This window comes from Bremia lactucae, linkage group LG5, assembly GCF_004359215.1.
Source record: "Bremia lactucae strain SF5 linkage group LG5, whole genome shotgun sequence".
Classification (NCBI taxonomy): domain Eukaryota; phylum Oomycota; class Peronosporomycetes; order Peronosporales; family Peronosporaceae; genus Bremia; species Bremia lactucae.
Genome location: NC_090614.1, coordinates 1,176,138 through 1,195,346, shown reverse-complemented (window position 1 = coordinate 1,195,346; position 19,209 = coordinate 1,176,138). Strand labels below are relative to the sequence as shown.

The window sequence follows — 19,209 nt, the reverse complement described above, 5'->3', positions numbered from 1 at the left end:
TATCTATTTATCCCGCAGACTAATCAACTGTAGATGTAAACAAAAGAGAGAGACAGATAAGATAAGATAAGATTCCAACGGCATGTTTAGTATTAGTTAATAATTAAGTTAGAAGTTAACAGATAAAGAGAAGAAATACTTAATTATATTATTACAGTTTTCATTTTACCCTCTCTAAGCTAGTTACCTTAAAGAGAAGTCTTCCTCTGCACGTACAAGTGTACGTGAAATAACGTGAGGCACCACTCGCAACTGAAGCAGTGCGAATTGGACTTGTACTGAAGCAGTACAAGTCGTAGTGCCCCGGTACAATTACAGGCAAGTGCTGAACGGCTGATGTCGTGCCAGGCAGTTACTGGACCGCGGAGAAATTAGATATAATTGTCTATATCTACCAATGGATTAGCATTTCGAATGTTACCATGTAAAGTAGCATTCTCCAAATATTTCTTACCTTTTTAGATTGTAGCGGAGCTACCTCGCCCCTAAAGTCAGAGTAAGACTATCAGACTCCGAGAGTCACTTAGTTCCATTGAACTAATGGGTTTATCAACTCAAGGAGTCGTACAAGCTATTAACGCTTAAGGAATCCTAGTTCAAGAGATTCAGAGGTTCGTAAAACCAAGTGGCAACTAGTGCCCAAGAGTATATACCTTAGAAAGGCTTCTATCTCTTACAGATCAATGCGCAAGCCTTAGAAAGGTACTTAATGCTTTAAGATCAAAAGGGGAACTGAACTTTATTTTTATTTTTAAATCTAAACTTACCCTAGCTAATTAATCATAATATATTTTGGCCGCCAGATTTATATCTGGCGGCGACCACAATTATTACTTATAATAGATGGGATTTAACTAAGTAACTATTTTAAAATGAGATAAAAGGGTATTTTACCCATAAAAATTAATGTACACAACAGCGGTTCTTTAACCGATGTGTGCCCCATTACACCCTCCCCCATTGGATTGTTGACACCAAGTGACAACATTCGCTTAATTTCCTCTTTAAGGTTGGAACCTAAACAGCTAACCGTTGGGTTGTGTTTTTCATTCTTTTGTCTCATGACAATCAAGCCTGTCACAGACTCTTAGCTCCTTCCTTGACGATGAGGGAATGGTGAATTTTGAAAGTCACTCTCCATCAGAGGGGGAGGAGAAAGAGCGTCGTTCTCTCACGCCTTCTACTCCTGACGAACGTCGGCGGGCCCCGAATACGTTCCTAACACGTGGTGCCGCTGATGTCTTAACTGCATTGAGCAGGACACGGGACCCTGAGTCCAACATCATTACGAATCCGCTGAAGAGCAAGAGCGGATGTTCCTCAAAGAGGAAAGAGCTCGTCGTCAGGCTGGTGAGATAGCGAAAGCTAAAGCTCATAGTGAATATAGATTCACTCCGCTTAGTGCGGACAAGCGTCTCAAGAGATAGCGGGTCACAGCTTGGGCACCTGGATCTCCGGTGACCCGGCGAGGACGCCGGAGGAGATCACTGCCCGCGACGCTCTTCATGAGCAATACCTTACGCCAAAGGTAATGACGCGAAGCCAGTATCTGACGCGTTTACGTGATCAAGCCCGTGGGGCTTCAGTGACCTCCATGAGGGAAATTCCGATCGTTTTGTTTCCAAACGAAACAAGGAGTGAAAACGAAGTCTCATTTGAGAACTGGGTCCACCGGGCCCGCCGACTTCGTAAAATTTGAAATATCAGAGAGCCTGCGGATAGAGGTGATGTTCGTTTGAAACGGAAGCTTCGCTTCGATTTCGCTAAGCTTAAGGCCGAAGGCCAGTTCGGCATTTATGCCACAAAACGAAGAAAGGCCTAGCCGATATTTCAGTGCTTCGGTTGACCGTACAACCATTGATCGAAGCCGCACTGAGGCTTTAGATCCACCTAATCCCACGTTTAGTGGTGGGAAGCGTCGTTTGACGCGAGTTGACCCTGAGCTTGGCGCTCAAAAACGTCAACGGCGTACGGGCAATCTTGCCGAAGAGGTACCTCGAACTCCCAAAAGGTTTTGAGAAGAGGGGTACCCTAGCCACTTCACCAGATACTTGTATTGACCCTTGCGACGACGTCGCTTCAAGAGTTTTTCCACGTGAAACTGAAGGTTCCCTCGCGCATCAAGCAGCGCGGGAGGCAGTCGAGATCTCGACGGAAGCAGGAAGCATTTGATGCTGTACAGCACAACTTCTTCGTGAGAGCCTTGCTCGGGTTGAGAGATCTTATGAGGCGGTTTAGAACCGTCTTTCGATGCTGGACCGTCAATAACCTCTTTTAGAGAGTCAGCTGGACATACTGGTAAGAATGCAGCAATCTGCGGCACGACCTCCTGTCTCAGTGCAAGCGACTTTAAGTTCATGTGGAAGGGTCCCGATATGGCTTAAGCAAGCCAATGTAGAACACTGGGTGTGTACGCATCTTGCTAGGAAGGTTTAGCGTATTAGCTAGACCCTTCTTGGCCACGACCGTAAATGGGCCAATAAAGCGCAGGCGCAATTAAGTCTTGAAGACCGCAGCAACCAAGTTAGTAGGTAGATTTTAAACGTTTAACAGGAATCGGTCTCCGACCATAATTCAGCTTCGTCGTTGCCGAATAAGATAGAGATCAGAATTCATTTACATGTTTCGTATTAGGTTATAGTTAAGTTAGCATTTACAAAGATAGATTAAGAGACACTTAACTATATTTAATACAGTTTTCATTTTACCCTCTTAAGTCTACTTGTCTTAAGAGAAGTCTTCCTCTGCACGTACATTGTACGTCGTTGCCGACTGCTTGGTCTTGTTGTTTGTCTTGTCTATCAGCCATCATGTCCCTTACATGCGTTAAGACACTAAATCGCGTCGCGAGGAACTCCCTCACTTGTTTCCGAGCGGTAAATAGGGCTGATATCAGTATGCCTAACGGCTTATTCTCCCCCACCAATCTCTAGCCACGCAGTGGCATCGTTAAAGGGACGCGTGGGTGGGTGAGACCGTTGACATAGAACGGAGTATAGACTCGAGAGGCATGGACAGCGTTATTTAACGCAAATTCCACCAATGGCGCCAACGAGCTCCAGCGCTTTGGTGTCTGGGCACAAATTCTGCTTAAAAGGCTTCAACGACGCGATTGACACGTTCAGTTTGACGATCAGTCCGCGGATGGTCCGCGGTGGACATGTCCAATCTGGAGCCAAGCACTCGGAAAATCGATTTCCAGAATTAATTCGTGAAACGGGGATCCCGATCAGAGACAATTGCCACTGGCAAACGGTGTTGTCGAAACACGCGATCGATGAACAGCCTTGCGGTACCTTCACCATAAATGGTATCCGGCACAGCCGCTAAGCGAACCTTTTAGCTCAATCGGTCAACAAAGACCACTGTGCCAGGGTTACCAGCCGAATCTTTCAGTAGACTGAAAACAAAATCCACACTATTGGACTACCAGCAACCTATGGGGACGGGAAGGATCGCCTGTGGCGCAGCAGGATGCGCCGAGGGGTTAGCCCGTTGGCATGTTTCGCATGTGCAAACCTATGTGCTGACCCATTTATAAAGTTTGGGCCACCAATAACTCTGGCTTATGGAGCCGTAGGTCTTTTCTCTACCGATATGACCAGCAAGGACAGTATTGTGTGCCTCATAGAGGATTCGGTACTTCAAATTCTCATCATGAAGAACAACGACACGTGGAGGGTCCGCGATGTCTGTGCAATAAAGCAACAGGTCGTTATCGATACAATATTGATGTAACCTTGCACGAAAACGTGCCGGCAATTTAATACCTGAATTAGAGTTCTTTAAAGCTCGTACCAGAGTCATCCTTGGCGTAAGCCGAACGGATTAATACAAGAATAGACGACAAGATAGTCGTTAAATGAGATAGCTCATAATCCGGCCTGCGTGATAAAGTATCGGCCAAAGCATTCTGCTTGCCAGGCTTATCCTTCACGTCGAAGTTGTATTGGCGAAAAAGGATAACCATCGGGCCATTCTCTGTGAGAGATGGGGCAACTTAGTCGAAGTGCGTAATGACGCGGGATCCGTATATATCGCAAATGGCTTAGAGCCGAGCAGATGAACTCTGAATTTGACGAGAGCATACATCATAGCAAGTAACTCTTTGTCATGAACTCGGTAGTTCTTTTCCGCAGCTTAAGCTGTCTAGACTCAACCGCAATAACACGTTCACGCCCATCAGCATCTGTTTGCAACGGAGCACTGCCAATGGCAAGATCCGATGCTTCACAGAACACTGAAAAATCAATTTAGATTTGGAAGTGCCAGAATCGGGGCATGAATAAGATATCCATAGCTGCCTTAAAAGCATTATGTTCTGTGCTAGTCCAGCATCATTCTGTAAACTTTTTAAGAGCATTTGGTAATGGCCTAACCATATCAGCGTAATTTTCGCTATATTTGTGTAAATAATTGGCGAAACCCAATCACTTACGCAATTCGTTTTTTGAAACCGGCCAATCTAATATGGCTTTTACCTTAGCGGGGTCCGCTCTAAGGCCTCGCTTCCCAATAGAGCACCCTAAGAAAGGAATTTCTTCTGCGCCAAAATTGCATTTAGATGCATTGGCATTAAATTTATTTGTGCGCATACACCCGAGCACTGCTCGCAAATGGTCTAAATGGTTTTCCATATCCGACCGACCCTGCTCCGCACGACTATGGACAAAACTGTCATCAAAATAAGCATGTGCATAACATCGATGAGCGCTTTTGCTGCCTAGCAAAGGTGGGTTCATGACTCTCCAAAACTTTGCTAGGAACATTGCGCGTGGCGCTTAAGGTCTTACATCTCCAATCGATCCATGGCTCATGGCGTTCAGGCCAGGCCATAATAAGAATGATATCATATCTAGAATCCAAATCAAGGACGAGACAGTGATCCATACTGTCAAAGTCCAGAAACTTTATGCCTAAGTTCAATGGAACCTTTGGAGCAGTGGGACGAGTCCCAGTCGCTAACCGAACAGGCTTGTATCACTTTCATGCGCTACAAGCGTCTCAACGTGTTGATGATTTCATTCAAGGGAAAGACGTCGAGCATAATTGCAAGACGCTCCTGAATAAATAAAAATTGACCATGGCTTATCAAAACCCTTCACAGTCGCTTGAGCGACTAACAAGCCAGGTTTGTATTCACGTCCCGTGTTTATGCACCGAGCTCATTGGGGCTAGGTCATGTTTACTCTCACCTCCTGGAGGTTCAACAGAGCCTAGGTCTTCCCCAGTAGGGCGCCCCGCACCTACTGGGTATCGACGTTTTCCCGACCGTACCATATTTCTGGTATCGGTCGGAATCGGTGCTCTTTCGAACTTTACGCGTAATTCGTAGGGGACGGGCCGGACGTAAATGTTTCGTGCTTCCGCAAATATAATATCTACGGATATTCGAATGCTGTTCCACAGCTTGAAAAACCTATTCTCCTTCCTCAACGAGGCTTAGATCCATGGGTTCCCGTCTATTCGGCGGTACCCATGTGCTCGAAGAGCTTGTTCAGTAAACAGGCGTGCTAACACGAGCAGACTTAAAGTCGAACTCAGCGCGTAGCGCTATGGCAACTGCCTCTTCGAAAGTGGCAGGATGAGAGCGGAATAATTCCGTCGGGGCAACGCCCTCATTGAGACACCCCAAAGACTTTTACGACAATTGCATCTTACACCGGGTCTTGATGCATAGATGAGAGTTCTCAACTCCTGTACATAGTCCCCTAGGGTTCGTTTACCCTGTCGAGTCGCTAGGAGCCGTGCTCGTATGCGAAAAGCCTGATCAGGCGGCGTAAACATGTTAGTCATTTGCTGTTTCAGTGAATTCCACGAGGAAAAAGCGTCGTTTATGGACGTACTGAACGATAGTGCCCATTCCCGAGTTTAAAAATGACCATAGCCACCTTTTGTCGTTCTGTTTAGAGCAAGGCGGAGTCAATGGACATCTCCATCTGCTTAATCCAAAAGGGAGATTTTCTCCCTCTTTTACCTCAAATGTCTTTAAATTGACAGCTAGAAAGCGAGCCTTCGGCTCTGAACCATGTCCAGAGATGCACCTGGTTGGCATAGATGCCGCAAAGTGATCTTGTACCTGGCCGATCAGAGATGATTTATATCGCATGAAGGCTTGAAGCCGTGCATGCAGGACCTTTGGTCCCTGGGATATAATAAACTCTACATCTTCAAGCCCAAACAAAGATTTGACCTTGTCATAAGCTGCGCATTGCGCCTCTGAATTTTCTGGGAACTCTTCCATTTCAGTGAAGGTTTAGTCTTACAAAGACTCCAGCGTAGATTGACTACGAGTGCGGAGCTACCTCGCTCCAAAAGTTAGAGGAAGACTTTAGACTCAGAGAGTCTCTTAGTTCAAAATAATAATGAGTTTAACAACTCAGGGAGTCGTACAAGCTATTAAAGCTTAATGTATCCTAGTTCAAGGGATTTGAGGGATCGTAGAAACAAGTGGCAAATAGTGCCCAAGAGTATATACCTTGAAAAGGCTTCTATCTCTTACAGATCAATGGGTAAGCCTTAGAAAGGCACTTAACGTTTTAAGATCAAGAGGGGGACTGCACTTTATTAAATTATTTAATCTAAAGCCTTACCCTAGCGAATCATAAAAAAGATTTTGGCCGCCAGATTTATATTGGCGGCGACCACATTACCCATAATAAATGGGATTTAAGTAATTAACTTTTTTATAATAGGATAAAAATTTACGTATAAGGTAAATGTACCACAACAACGGTTTTCCAACCGATGTATGCCCCATTACAAAAAAGCCGACGAAAAGTCCGCATTTAATTTTTGATAAGTGCTTCATCCATTTACGGTATCATATAAAAGACGGTAAAGTCGTGTTTCTTGCAACTCGCGGTCAAACTTATTCACGACAAGATATCGAAAATATTGGCGCATTCGCACGCACTGCATAATGCTGTAGAATTTTGGCAAGACTATTCAAAAGAATAAAGTCCTTTGATTGATAGAATGTCAAGAAAAAATCTCAGCATTTCATAACTCAAAGCGGTCTTTGGTGGCCAATTTGGGAACATAGGCATCCAATAATATATGCACTCCTTTCTATGTCACCTAGAAAGGAGTAGCTATCACGCAAAACGCGATGCGTATTTCCATTATCATCTAACATGTCCATGTTAGATGATGGTACTGTGGTCCTGGACGGACTACAAAGTGCTACCAGGTGTAACGGGGCACTGCCGACTTGTAATGCTTCAATACAAGTCCACTTCGCACTGTCTCAGTGCGAGTGGTGCCTCACGTCACTTCACGCACACTAGTACGTGCAGAGGAAGACTCGCTTTATAACACTTGCTTTAAAGAGGGTTAATTAAAAACTGTATTAATATAATTAAGTTTTTCTTGTCTATCTACTTAATACTAACTTAATTATAAACTAATACAAACATGTACTAAAAGTCTTATCTGTCTCTCTCTTTGCGCGCGTCCAGCGCTGACTGGACCGGAGAAAGTAGACCTAATGGTCTATATCTACCAATGGATAAGCTTTAAGAATATTACCATGTAAAGTAATATTCTCCAAATATTCTTTAGTTAACAACCTTTAAGTGGTAATTTGATGCAACGATACACCCCGTTACAATTGATTGCTTACCGTTGATGTGTTATAGTCCCTCTTGTTTATATATGTGATTTTATATAAAAATGCACGAGTCAGCCACCAGATATTGATATGGTGACAGGCACATCTACTTGGAGAGCTTCGCACACCGACAAACCCCTCGCCTCTTCAAAAGCTATAGCTACTAATATGCACACAGGGGATAATACAGGCGCGTTAGAAGAATATGGAAGCAATTTTGTAGGAACTTCGGTCTCATAAGGTTTAAACACTCGGATCTACAATTCAAATGTAAGGTATTTAAACTTTACAAAATAACAAAAATTCAGTTCTGAAAGCGGTTGAAGCCGTCATATCAACACTGTAAGATCGTCAATATTTCCTTCGACAGTGGAATATGAAGCCGCTTCCGATCAATGAAAGTTAATTGTCCAAACAAGTCTGTCGGCAATTGATAAAATTGTTTTCTACGATTAGGAGTCATTGTTTAGCAGCGCTGTAATTGGTACATCTGCACAAGCTTTTAGCTGCTACTTTTCAATCGCTGAAATCGCGAGCGATGCTGCGTCGTGAAAATCGAATTCTCGTTGATCCAGGCATTTACATGCTGCAACATTTCGCCTTTATCGGCAGGTCCGCTTTGTTTTTTTATCATCAGAATTAATACTTGCTATCAATGTGTTGAAAAGAGCACAACATTCACAGTAAATACGCTGAAGTGCTAATCATCTATCAACTCCACCTTATTGCGAAAAAGTATTTTAAACTAACCCGTAAATCGGCGTAAAGCTGCTTCACTCATCAGCTGACGTTTGTGGCTATTGACACAATCTGTCGAACAGTACTTATATTCTAGACGGGTCAATGGGGACTTGCCAGCATACTTGCTGCAGAAACCACAAGACATCCCCATTGCAATTTTTCGGTCCAGTTCTTCCTGGCGCTCGGCTTCAATCCGCCTCTGCTCAGCAGCTTCCTTCTTCTGCTGTTTCTTTCGATCTTTCGCCCTTTTTCGTTTTTCAGCCTCTTTTTCAGATTTGCGTTGTTCCATTTCAGCAGTAAGTCCTTCTGGAATTTGTGCCATTTTGTAATCCCACGCATCCGGATGTTTGCCCATGTACCTACGAAATGTATTTCGAGTCTCTTTTATGCTGCAAAGGTAATACGGCGGTCGGTTGTGCAAGTCTAAAAGAGCGGGATCGGCCCCATGCTGAAGCAGATACTCGACCATCAAGACTAAATTATTTGCAGCAGCGTGGTGAAGAGCGGTCATGAGATTAGCATCTGCCGCATTTACACTAACATCGCCCTCGTCCGCATTCGAAAGTAGCTCTTTAAGACGTATCATGTCGTCGGAAATTACCAACTGTATAATCAGGGGCAATTCCTCTTTTTTTACAACGACAGTCGCTTCCGCCTTTTGAACAGTCTCTGGTGCTGGAGCGCAACTCTTCTTGCTATTCTTTTTCTTCAACATCTTGATGCTGCCAGGCAAAGGTTTTTCTTTTGATGCCAGTGGCGCAAAGCGCACGGTACGTAGTTCGGAATAAACCCGGCAGACCTCCTCGAAGGTAGGTCGGAAGGTTGTGAACGGAATTCGCTTAAGCCTTTTGTCGCCTGCAGCAATTTCATTTAAGGAGTTCAAGACAAATATTTATCGAAATATTGCTCATTATTAGCCACCAACCTGGCTGTAGAACATTACTTTTCTCTGGAAAGAACGTTGCGCGCTCTGTCTTTCCACTAGAAATAAATATCAGCTCCGCATCGTCCAGCACATTCTTCCACTCTAGCAGCAACGCCGCCACGTCCTGTTTCAGCGCTACTTCATTATAACGACGCAGCGTTGCACCTGCTGATTTGACCTTTCTATTTGCATCGCTGGCTGATTGAGCCCCACCCTGTTTCCTTCTTGTTGTGTACCTCTGGAATGTCTTGTGACAAAGTGCTTTCTCTTTATCGAACACGGCACCAGCAAAGCGTCCACTACGTAGTAAAAGGACGGCCCATCGAAACTTTGACAAACACACTTTTTGCAGCGATGTATGTGGATTAAATGTCTTCTCGCCCACCCCAGAAAGGATATTCTTAAACACCTTAAATGTGCTCGTGCCGTCAGAAAATTCGACCACAGGCTCTTTCTTTGACGCCACCTCCCCTAACTCCTCTTCAGAATCGGATGGAGATGAAGAGAGCGAATCGTAGGTATCAAAGTTTGCCTTTTCATTCTTCTTCGCCTCTTTCTGCAGTTGCTGAAGCATTTCCTGCTCCGACAGCCTCGGCAGGCCTTTTGCTCGCCTCTTCAAATTCATGCAATGTGCTGGGGACTTATAATGCTCATTTTGTTCATATAAAGATTCGAAAGCGGATACTTCGCACGCATTACAGCGCAAACCTGCACTTACGAGCTCCCCCAGCATGGCCCTCCGTAGCCTCAATGTGGTGGACGCCAAGCTGGGCGCATCGTGATCGTCCTGCCTCTCTGGCGTTTCAACTACGTTTCCAGCTTCAGCTTGAATAGTCCATTGGGATATCTGAGACGGAGACAGGTCGCTTAGCGCGATGCGCCCGTACGGCTTCCTGTACACCATAATATTGGACCGAGGAAAATGCGATAAAGGTACCGACGTATTATTGTTTTATTCAAAAGCATTTTACTTTCTCGTATTGATTATAATGCCATCCCTGGATGAGCGAAAACGACCGGCAGAGTGTGGCACAGGATTCAATGTGCGGACTTGGTGCAACATGGATCCGTGCGGAATTGTGTGCGCTACCATATCGTGGTTTCTAGTGCTTTACGCTGAGTGCACTGTCGTGGTAGGATGTCAATTGCCAAATTTCGTGTTCAAGTTATCGTCTAAACGTAGTCGTTTCTTTGCTGTAGGGCGTAGTGGTGTACCCGTGGATGGGACTTTCCTTACTGGGACTTCTACACATCGCTATCTTTACAGGGCTCTGCTTTATGGCGCTTGTATCACACGGAAAAGGTTGCAATAATCACTTTCGTAAACAAGTTCATTCATAGAGAGTTGACTTGTTTACGTGAGTGAAATACAATTTTAAATAATAACTGGTCCTTACAACATAACTCATGGTCATTTTTGTACTATGCATCTGCAGCCATGCTAACGGACCCCGGAGCTGTCCCTGAATCGGCTCTACCGCTTGCGCTGGCGAACGCTTCCAGGGACGAGATCGCTAGGTCAAGATTGGATAAAAAATGCGGGTCTGCGGCTGTTGATAATTGCTTGCTGCTGCTGTAGGCTGGAGGAGCAGCGATTCCGAACGTGTCGTCGGTGTCGCCAATTCAAGCCAGGAAGAGCGCATCACTGCTCAATCTGCGATCGTTGCGTCATAAAGATGGACCACCATTGCCCTTGGGTAAACAATTGCGTCGGGTTAGGCAACCACAAGTTTTTTCTACTTTTCATCTTCTACGTGTTCGCGTTGTCTACATATACACTGACACTTGTGTTCTTTCGCTACGCTAAATGCATTAATGAGTCGTACGTGGATTAACTGCCGGCTTTGAATATCTGGCGCTCATTTGATGCTATTGCATTTTGCTGTGATGTAGCTGCCCGACTTATGGAGCAATTCGGGTTGTCTGCTTGATCATGGAAGCCGTACTTTTCGGACTTTTCACCATGTGTATGATGTGCGACCAATATAGCGTCATTACCACGGGAACTACACAGATTGACCGTCTAAAGGGTGAAACCACAGACAACCTCGGACTGCATGAAGTGTTTGGCGGTTTAGACTGCAAGTTCTCTTTACATTGGCTCCTCCCAATTAACATTTGGTTTCCAGCGTAAGGTTTACACTTTGCTTGTTGGCTGACCACTGTAAAGTTTTTAATCGCTATTCTGTTTAGATCCGTCAAGAACCAGGTGCTAGGCTATATGCTTGAGCATGAGTTGTTGTTGTCCGAAGATGAAGCCTCAGAAGTGGATGCCTTTCTCGACAATGATACTTCGCTTAAAATTGCAACTACAATGACAACGGAGACGTTGGAGGGCGGATGGTCTGTGGAAAAGCGCATTCCGACCTGCGAGGCCAGTGATATCGTGTAAGAGACATTAAACTTCAACATATAGTGAGTCGCCTTATAATTTGCACTTGGGGCGTCACCTATGGATTTCTATTGATTCACGATCAAGTTAGTAACATTATGTGAAGTATGGTATGACCTTAAAGGTCCATATTCTTCTGAACATTCGCGCGCAGTACCCTATTATCTATTTTTCATCTTGTCAAGCAAGTCAATGATTTCTTTTGAAGCTCAATACTAAAAAAGCATATAGTATGTGGAATTTAGAGCAATGAAATAGTTTAGCATTGATGAACAGCATTGATGAATTGATGATCAGCATTGATGATCGGCATTGATGATCATGCACAGTCATATTTTCCGTTATAATCTATTTACCATACACACATAATCAATTTGTGCACATTGATTAAATTACAACGCGATGCACAGCGTCTGTGGTGCTAGCTGCAGGCTCTACTGCTTTCTTCTGGATAACACCATGTCTGTTAAGCGGTGCGGAGATAGTGATATCGATTGCATATTTAGACTTAGACTAATGTGCTACTTCGCGAATTATTGTTTTTGTAGCTTCTGCGCACTTTTTTAAAATACCGAGCGCGGAGCGTTTCGAAGCACTGTTGAGCCTCCGCATCTGACAACATCTCACCGTCAATTCTCAGCAACGCAATGGCGTTCTGGTCTACCATTAAATCGTTTTGCCGCTTCAGTTGCTCCACCCATGTAACAATTAATTCTTGCAGCTGCTGATTTGAAATGGTAGCTAGTGACTCAAAAGACACATTAGCTGGCCGCTTGTGACTGAGGGGGATGGCAAACACGTTCGAATTCGTAAATGTCTGATTTATAGCAGCAGTTGCAGTCGCAAACATCGACTCATTATTCGTATTTGGCATCGAAGTCGAGACAGCAGCAGGTGGAGCAAAATCTGTTGCGGTCCTATAAGCACCTTCGTTCGTCGTGGAGATCTCATCCTCGCTGCTAGAAGTAGACGGTGCCCTTCCTGACTCATTTTTTACCATCGTTGATGTTGATGGAGCGTCCATTACTGAAATTGGGTGATTTGTAGAATTAGCAAAAAGCTGCAGCCATTTGGATGAGTATCGCAGCTGCTTCCAGCAGCCTTCGAAAGAAAATTTGACGTTGTAGTGACGGTAAAATGCGTCCTTCGCCTCATCAATCCACTGCTGTTCCGTAAACAATGCTACAGCAGCACTACCGTTTCTCTCGTCCACCTTCTTTTCTATAGTTTGAATTTCATTTAAGATGCATGCAAACTTCTGCGAATCCTTGTTAATACGTGTCCAACGGACTTTGAGCCCATTAAGTGGGCGCTCCACAGTTGTAATTATCTCCTGGTGAAACAACTCGCGCACAGCATTCCAGAAGTTAGACGCCTTTTGATCGCCACCCTGTAGTTTCAAGTCGCTGGCATTCATCCAGACGCGGCACAGGGTCTGGTCTTCAGCCGTTGTCCAATTGGTCTTCTTACCCATTTTGCTGGCGCTCGGCACATATACTTTCTACTACTGAAGGTACGCAGTCTGGGGTTTACGCAATACTAAAAGACAATTGTGGAACATTTTATTTTTTCAATGGAAAGTAATAATATAACATCTCAGGTAGCCGCTCCGACAACGTTAGCTCATAAGCCCAAAATTAGGCAGATAGTTCTTGTAGAGAAAAGACCTACGGCTCTGCAAGCCGGATTTATTGGTTGCCCAAAATTTATAAATGGGTCAGCGCATACGTTCGAACATGCGAAACATGTCAGCGGGTTAAACCCTCCGTCTAGCGGGGTGTATCGTTCCGTGAAATTAAAACTAAAAGGTTGTTAATTAATATATTATCTAAAAGGTAGATAATATTTGGAGGATATTACTTTATATAGTAATGTTCAGAAATGTTATCCATAAGTAGGTATAGGCCATTATATCTATTTATCCCGCAGACTAATCAGCTGTAGATGCAAACAAAACAAAGAGACAGATAGGATAAGATAAGATTTCAATTGCATGTTTAGTATTAGTTAATAATTAAGTTAGAAGTTAACAGATAAAAAGAAGAAATACTTAATTATATTATTACAGTTTTCATTTTACCCTCTCTAAGCTAGTTACCTTAAAGAGAAGTCTACCTCTGCACGTACAAGTGTACGTGAAATAACGTGAGGCACCACTCGCAACTGAAGCAGTGCGAAGTGGACTTGTACTGAAGCAGTACAAGTCGTAGTGCCCCGTTACAATTACAGGCAAGTACTGAACGGCTGATGTCGTGCCAGGCAGTTACTGGACCGCGGAGAAATTAGATATAATTGTCTATATCTACCAATGGATTAGCATTTCGAATGTTACCATGTAAAGTAGCATTCTCCAAATATTTCTTACCTTTTTAGATTATAGCGGAGCTACCTCGCCCCTAAAGTCAGAGTAAGACTATCAGACTCCGAGAGTCACTTAGTTCCATTGAACTAATGGGTTTATCAACTCAAGGAGTCGTCCAAGCTATTAACGCTTAAGGAATCCTAGTTCAAGAGATTCAGGGGTTCGTAAAACCAAGTGGCAACTAGTGCCCAAGAGTATATACCTTAGAAAGGCTTCTATCTCTTACAGATCAATGCGCAAGCCTTAGAAAGGTACTTAATGCTTTAAGATCAAAAGGGGAACTGAACTTTATTTTTATTTTTAAATCTAAACTTACCCTAGCTAATTAATCATAATATATTTTGGCCGCCAGATTTATATCTGGCGGCGACCACAATTATTACTTATAATAGATGGGATTTAACTAAGTAACTATTTTAAAATGAGATAAAAGGGTATTTTACCCATAAAAATTAATGTACACAACAGCGGTCTTTAACCGATGTGTGCCCCATTACACCCTCCCCCATTGGATTGTTGACACCAAGTGACAACATTCGCTTAATTTCCTCTTTAAGGTTGGAACCTAAACAGCTAACCGTTCGGTTGTGTTTTTCATTCTTTTGTCTCATGACAATCAAGCCTGTCACAGACTCTTAGCACCTTCCTCGACGATGAGGGAATGGTGAACTTTGAAAGTCACTCTCCATCAGAGGAGGAGGAGAAAGAGCGTCGTTCTCTCACGCCTTCTACTCCGGACGAACGTCGGCGGGCCCCGAATACGTTCCTAACACGTGGTGCCGCTGATGTCTTAACTGCATTGAGCAGGACACGGGACCCTGAGTCCAACATCATTACGAATCCGCTGAAGAGCAAGAGCGGATGTTCCTCAAAGAGGAAAGAGCTCGTCGTCAGGCTGGTGAGATAGCGAAAGCTAAAGCTCATAGTGAATATAGATTCACTCCGCTTAGTGCGGACAAGCGTCTCAAGAGATAGCGGGTCACAGCTTGGGCACCTGGATCTCCGGTGACCCGGCGAGGACGCCGGAGGAGATCACTGCCCGCGACGCTCTTCATGAGCAATACCTTACGCCAAAGGTAATGACGCGAAGCCAGTATCTGACGCGTTTACGTGATCAAGCCCGTGGGGCTTCAGTGACCTCCATGAGGGAAATTCCGATCGTTTTGTTTCCAAACGAAACAAGGACTGAAAACGAAGTCTCATTTGAGAAATGGGTTCACCGGGCCCGCAAACTCCGTAATATATGGAATATCAGAGAGTCTGCGGATAGAGATGATGTTCGTTTGGAAGCTTCGCTTCGACTTTGCTAAGCATAAGGCCAAAGGCCAGTTACGTTCGGCAAAGACCTAGCCAATATTTCAGTGCTTCGGTTGACCGCACAACCAAGGATCGAAGCCGCACTGAGGTTTTAGATCCACCTAATCCCACGTTTAGTGGTGGGAAGTGTCGTTTGACGCGAGTTGACCCCGAGCTTGGCGCTCAAAAACCTCAACGGCGTACGGGCAATACCTCGAACTCCCAAGAGTTTTCAGAAGAGGGGCACCCTCGCCACTTCACCAGATACTGGTATTGATCCTCACGACGACGTCGGTTTAAAAGTTTTTCCACATGAATTCCCCCGCGCACCAAGAAGCGCGGGAGGAAGCCGAAATTTCGGCGGAAGCATTTGATGCTCTACGGCACGAGGTGCAACTTCTTCGTGAGGTCCTTGCTCGGGTTGAGAGTTCTTTTGAGGCAGTTCGGGACCGTCTTTCGACGCTGGAGAGTCAGCAACCTCGTTTAGAGGGCCAGCTGGATATCCTGGTGAGGATGCAGCAATCTGCGGCACGACCGCCTGTCTCGGCGCAAGCGCCTTCAAGTCCACGTGGGAAAGAACCCGATATGGCTTAAGCAAGCCAACGCAGAGCACTGGGTGTACGCAGCTTGCTAGGAAGGTTTAGCGTATAAGCTTGGCCCTTCTTGGCCACGACCGTAACCGGTCCAATAAAGCGCGGGCGCAATTTGGTCTTGAAGACTGCGGAAACCAAGTTGGTAGGTAGATTTTTAGCGTTTCGTAAACTCGGTCTCCGAACATATAAGAATTGATACAGCTTTTGCCTTTGGCATCTTCTTGTTCTTTCTGTTCGTCTTGGCTATCACCCATCGTATCCCTAACATGTTTTAAGACACTGAATGGCGTCGCGGGAGAAACTCGCGTACTTGTTTCCAGACGGTAACAGGGCTGATATCAGCAAGCCTATCGGGTCATTCTCCCCCGCCAAGCCCTGAACCACGCAGTGGTATCGTTAATGGAACGCGTGGGTGGGTAAGACCGTTTACATAGAACGGAGTATAGCCTGTAGAGGCATGGACAGCGTTATTTTACGCAAACTCCACCACTGAGAGCATTGAGCTCAAGCGCTTTGGTGTCTGAGCACACACGCTGCGTAAATCGTCTTCAATGACGTGATTGACACATTCAGTATGACCATCGGTCTGCGGATGGTCGCAGTGGACAAATCCTATCTGGTGCCAAGCACTCGGAAAATTGATTTCCAGAATTTACCCCAGAACCGGAGCTCCCGATCAGAGACAATTGCCACTGGCAAACCATGTTGTCAAAGCACGCGATCGATAAACAGCTTAGCTGTACCCTCTCCATCAATGGAATCCGGCACGGCCGCTAAGTGAGCCATTTTGCTCAATAAGTCAACAAAGACCTCTATGCCGGAGTTACCGGCTGAATCCTCGGTAGACCGAAAACAAAATCCATACTAATGGACTTCTAGCAACCTATGGGGACGGAAAGACTCGCCAGTGGCGCAGCAGCATGCGCCGAGGGCTTAACCCGTTGGCAAGTTTCGCGTGTGCGAACATATTTGCTGACCCATTTATAAAGCCGTATGTCTTTTCTCTACCGAGATGACCACCAAGGACAGTATCGTGTGCCTCATAGAGGATTCGGTACTTCAAATCCTCATCATGAGGAACAACGACACGCGGAGGGTACGCGATGTCTGTGCAATAAAGAAACAGGTCGCTATCGATAGAAAATCGATGTGACCTTGCACGCAAAACGTGCCAGCATTTTAACACCTGAATCAGAGTTCATTAAAGCTCGTAGCAGAGCTACACACTGTTCATCCTTGGCGTGAGCCGAACGGATTTATTAAGGAATAGGTGACGAGATAGTCGTTAAATGAGAAAGCTCATAATTCGGCCTGCGTGATAACGCATCGGCTAAAGCATTCTGCTTGCCGGGCTTATACTTTATCTCAAAGTTGTGTTCCGCGAAAAAGGATAGCCATCGGGCTATTCTCTGATAGAGATGGGGTGACTTAGTCGCCGTGCGTAATGCCGCGTGATCTGTATATATAACAAACGGCTTAGAGCCGAGTAGATGAACTCTGAATTTGACGAGAGCATACTTCATAGCAAGTAGCTCTTTGTCATGAACTGGGTAGTTCTTTTCCGCAGCTTTAAGCTGTCTAAACACGAACGCAATAACATGTCCATGCCCATCAACATCTGTTTGTAACAGAGCACTGCCAATGACAAAATCTGATGCGTCACAGGCGAAACTGAAAGGCCAATTTGGGTTTGGCAAAGCCAGAATCGGGGCATGAATAAGACAATCCTTAACTGCTCGAAAATCATTATTTTCGGTGCTAGTCCAGCACCATTCCGTATCCTCTTTAAGGAGATTAGATAATGGCCTAGCTATATCAGCGTAATTCTCACTAAATTTGTGTAAATAATTGGCGCGACCCAACCACTTAGGCAAACCCTTTTGGTTTTTAGGAACCGGCCAATCTACTATGGCTTTTACCTTAGCGGAATCCCCTCGCTTTCCAATGATGCATCCTAAAAAAAAATTCGTCTGCGCCAAAAATGCATTTAGATGCATTGACATACAATTTATTTGTGCGCATACACTCGAGCACTGCTCGCAAATGGTCTAGATTGATGTCCATATCCGACCGACCCTGCTCCGCACAGCTATGGACAAAAATGTCATCGAAATAAGTCTGTGCATAACCTCGATGAGGGCAAAACAGTTGCGTCACTAGACGATTCAATTTTGCCGGGGCGTTGGAAAGCCCTTGTGGCATAACCAGCCACTCCCATAACATGCCGCTTGGGGTGCTAACCGCTGTAAGCGGGACATCGCTAGCTCGCATAAGCAATTGGTAATAACCATCGACTAATTCCAATGCACTGTACATTGTACATCCCACCATATTGTTCTAAAGATTATCCTTTCTAGGAATGGGGGTTTGTTGTAGGCGGGCAAGTCGTAATGCGGCCACGCTCTACTTAGACACACACCCTAGCACAGCGAGGAAGCGGTTTAATTTGCTTCTCTTCCGTGCAGTGAGGTAGTTGTGGTGGGCGGGTTCGCGACCTCACCCACACACTAAGTACCGTGATAAGAGTCGTCACAGGAGAGGTAATCCGGCTCCTCGTGCGCACTTATCAAGTAGGAAGTAGTTTCAGACTGATTTATATTTAATCGTATTAATTATAAATATCTATCTTTACCAATTAAAATGTCATCTCTATATATAACACGTAATATGTATTGCGAGCGTATCTTTCTAGATACCTCGCGTAACGGATGACGCTAGGCGTCATCCTTCCTAATGTGAATGCACCTATGTGTATCACATACACAAGGGTTGGTCTCAAATGTACACCACACCCGAGTGCTGGGTCTAATTACTATTATTTAGTAATTGACCATCCCCTTAAGTATACCAAGTGTACTTACGGGGACTGTGTATAAATAGGGCAACTTTAGCCCGTTACACCACCCCCCCCCTTTGAGAACGAATTAACATTTATAAATTCGTTAAAGAGGAGAGAGGAACTGCGAGCAGCTTTACGCGCCGCTAGTTCACTCAATCACTCTAGCGCATGCGTTTCCATACACGGCGCCAAAGATGCCACCTAAAAGGGGCCACGTCTGTGGGTCGTCTGCGAAGACGCCCACTCGACCTCACACTAAGCGCACGCGCCGCGTTAATTCGCCGGCCGCGTCCAATGCTCTAGTCGAGACGCCGACAGCTACTGCTGCTTTCGCGTTAACGGGGCTAAAGGATCCATCGCACTTTAACAGTGAGGATGCTGATCCGTCGCTCATTGTCGACTACAATGAGATGACACCGTTGCCGTCACCTCATAGTAGTGAAGCGGGC

The 19,209-nt window shown here is 45.1% G+C and overlaps 3 protein-coding genes across 3 annotated transcripts; 1 reads left to right on the top strand and 2 right to left on the bottom strand.

Annotated features, from left to right (window-relative positions):
• Positions 1-8,039: 8,039 nt before the first annotated feature.
• Positions 8,040-10,292, bottom strand: CCR75_008289 (uncharacterized protein). Its single transcript, XM_067966343.1, has 2 exons — positions 9,279-10,292; positions 8,040-9,208 (listed from the first exon to the last, which is right to left on the bottom strand). The coding sequence occupies exons 1-2, from the start codon at positions 10,180-10,182 to the stop codon at positions 8,358-8,360; spliced, it is 1,755 nt and encodes a 584-aa protein (XP_067821191.1). The 5' UTR covers positions 10,183-10,292; the 3' UTR covers positions 8,040-8,357.
• Positions 10,268-13,134, top strand: CCR75_008288 (uncharacterized protein; the record flags this gene model as incomplete). Its single annotated transcript, XM_067966342.1, has 6 exons — positions 10,268-10,411; positions 10,486-10,636; positions 10,715-10,796; positions 10,858-11,100; positions 11,172-11,408; positions 11,472-13,134. 6 exons carry the CDS (start codon positions 10,268-10,270, stop codon positions 11,668-11,670), a joined length of 1,056 nt encoding a protein of 351 aa, XP_067821192.1. The 3' UTR covers positions 11,671-13,134.
• CCR75_008287 (uncharacterized protein) lies at positions 12,179-13,144 on the bottom strand (the record flags this gene model as incomplete). The annotated part of the gene is made up of 1 exon (XM_067966341.1): positions 12,179-13,144. One exon carries the CDS (start codon positions 13,142-13,144, stop codon positions 12,179-12,181), a length of 966 nt encoding a protein of 321 aa, XP_067821193.1.
• Positions 13,145-19,209: the final 6,065 nt, after the last annotated feature.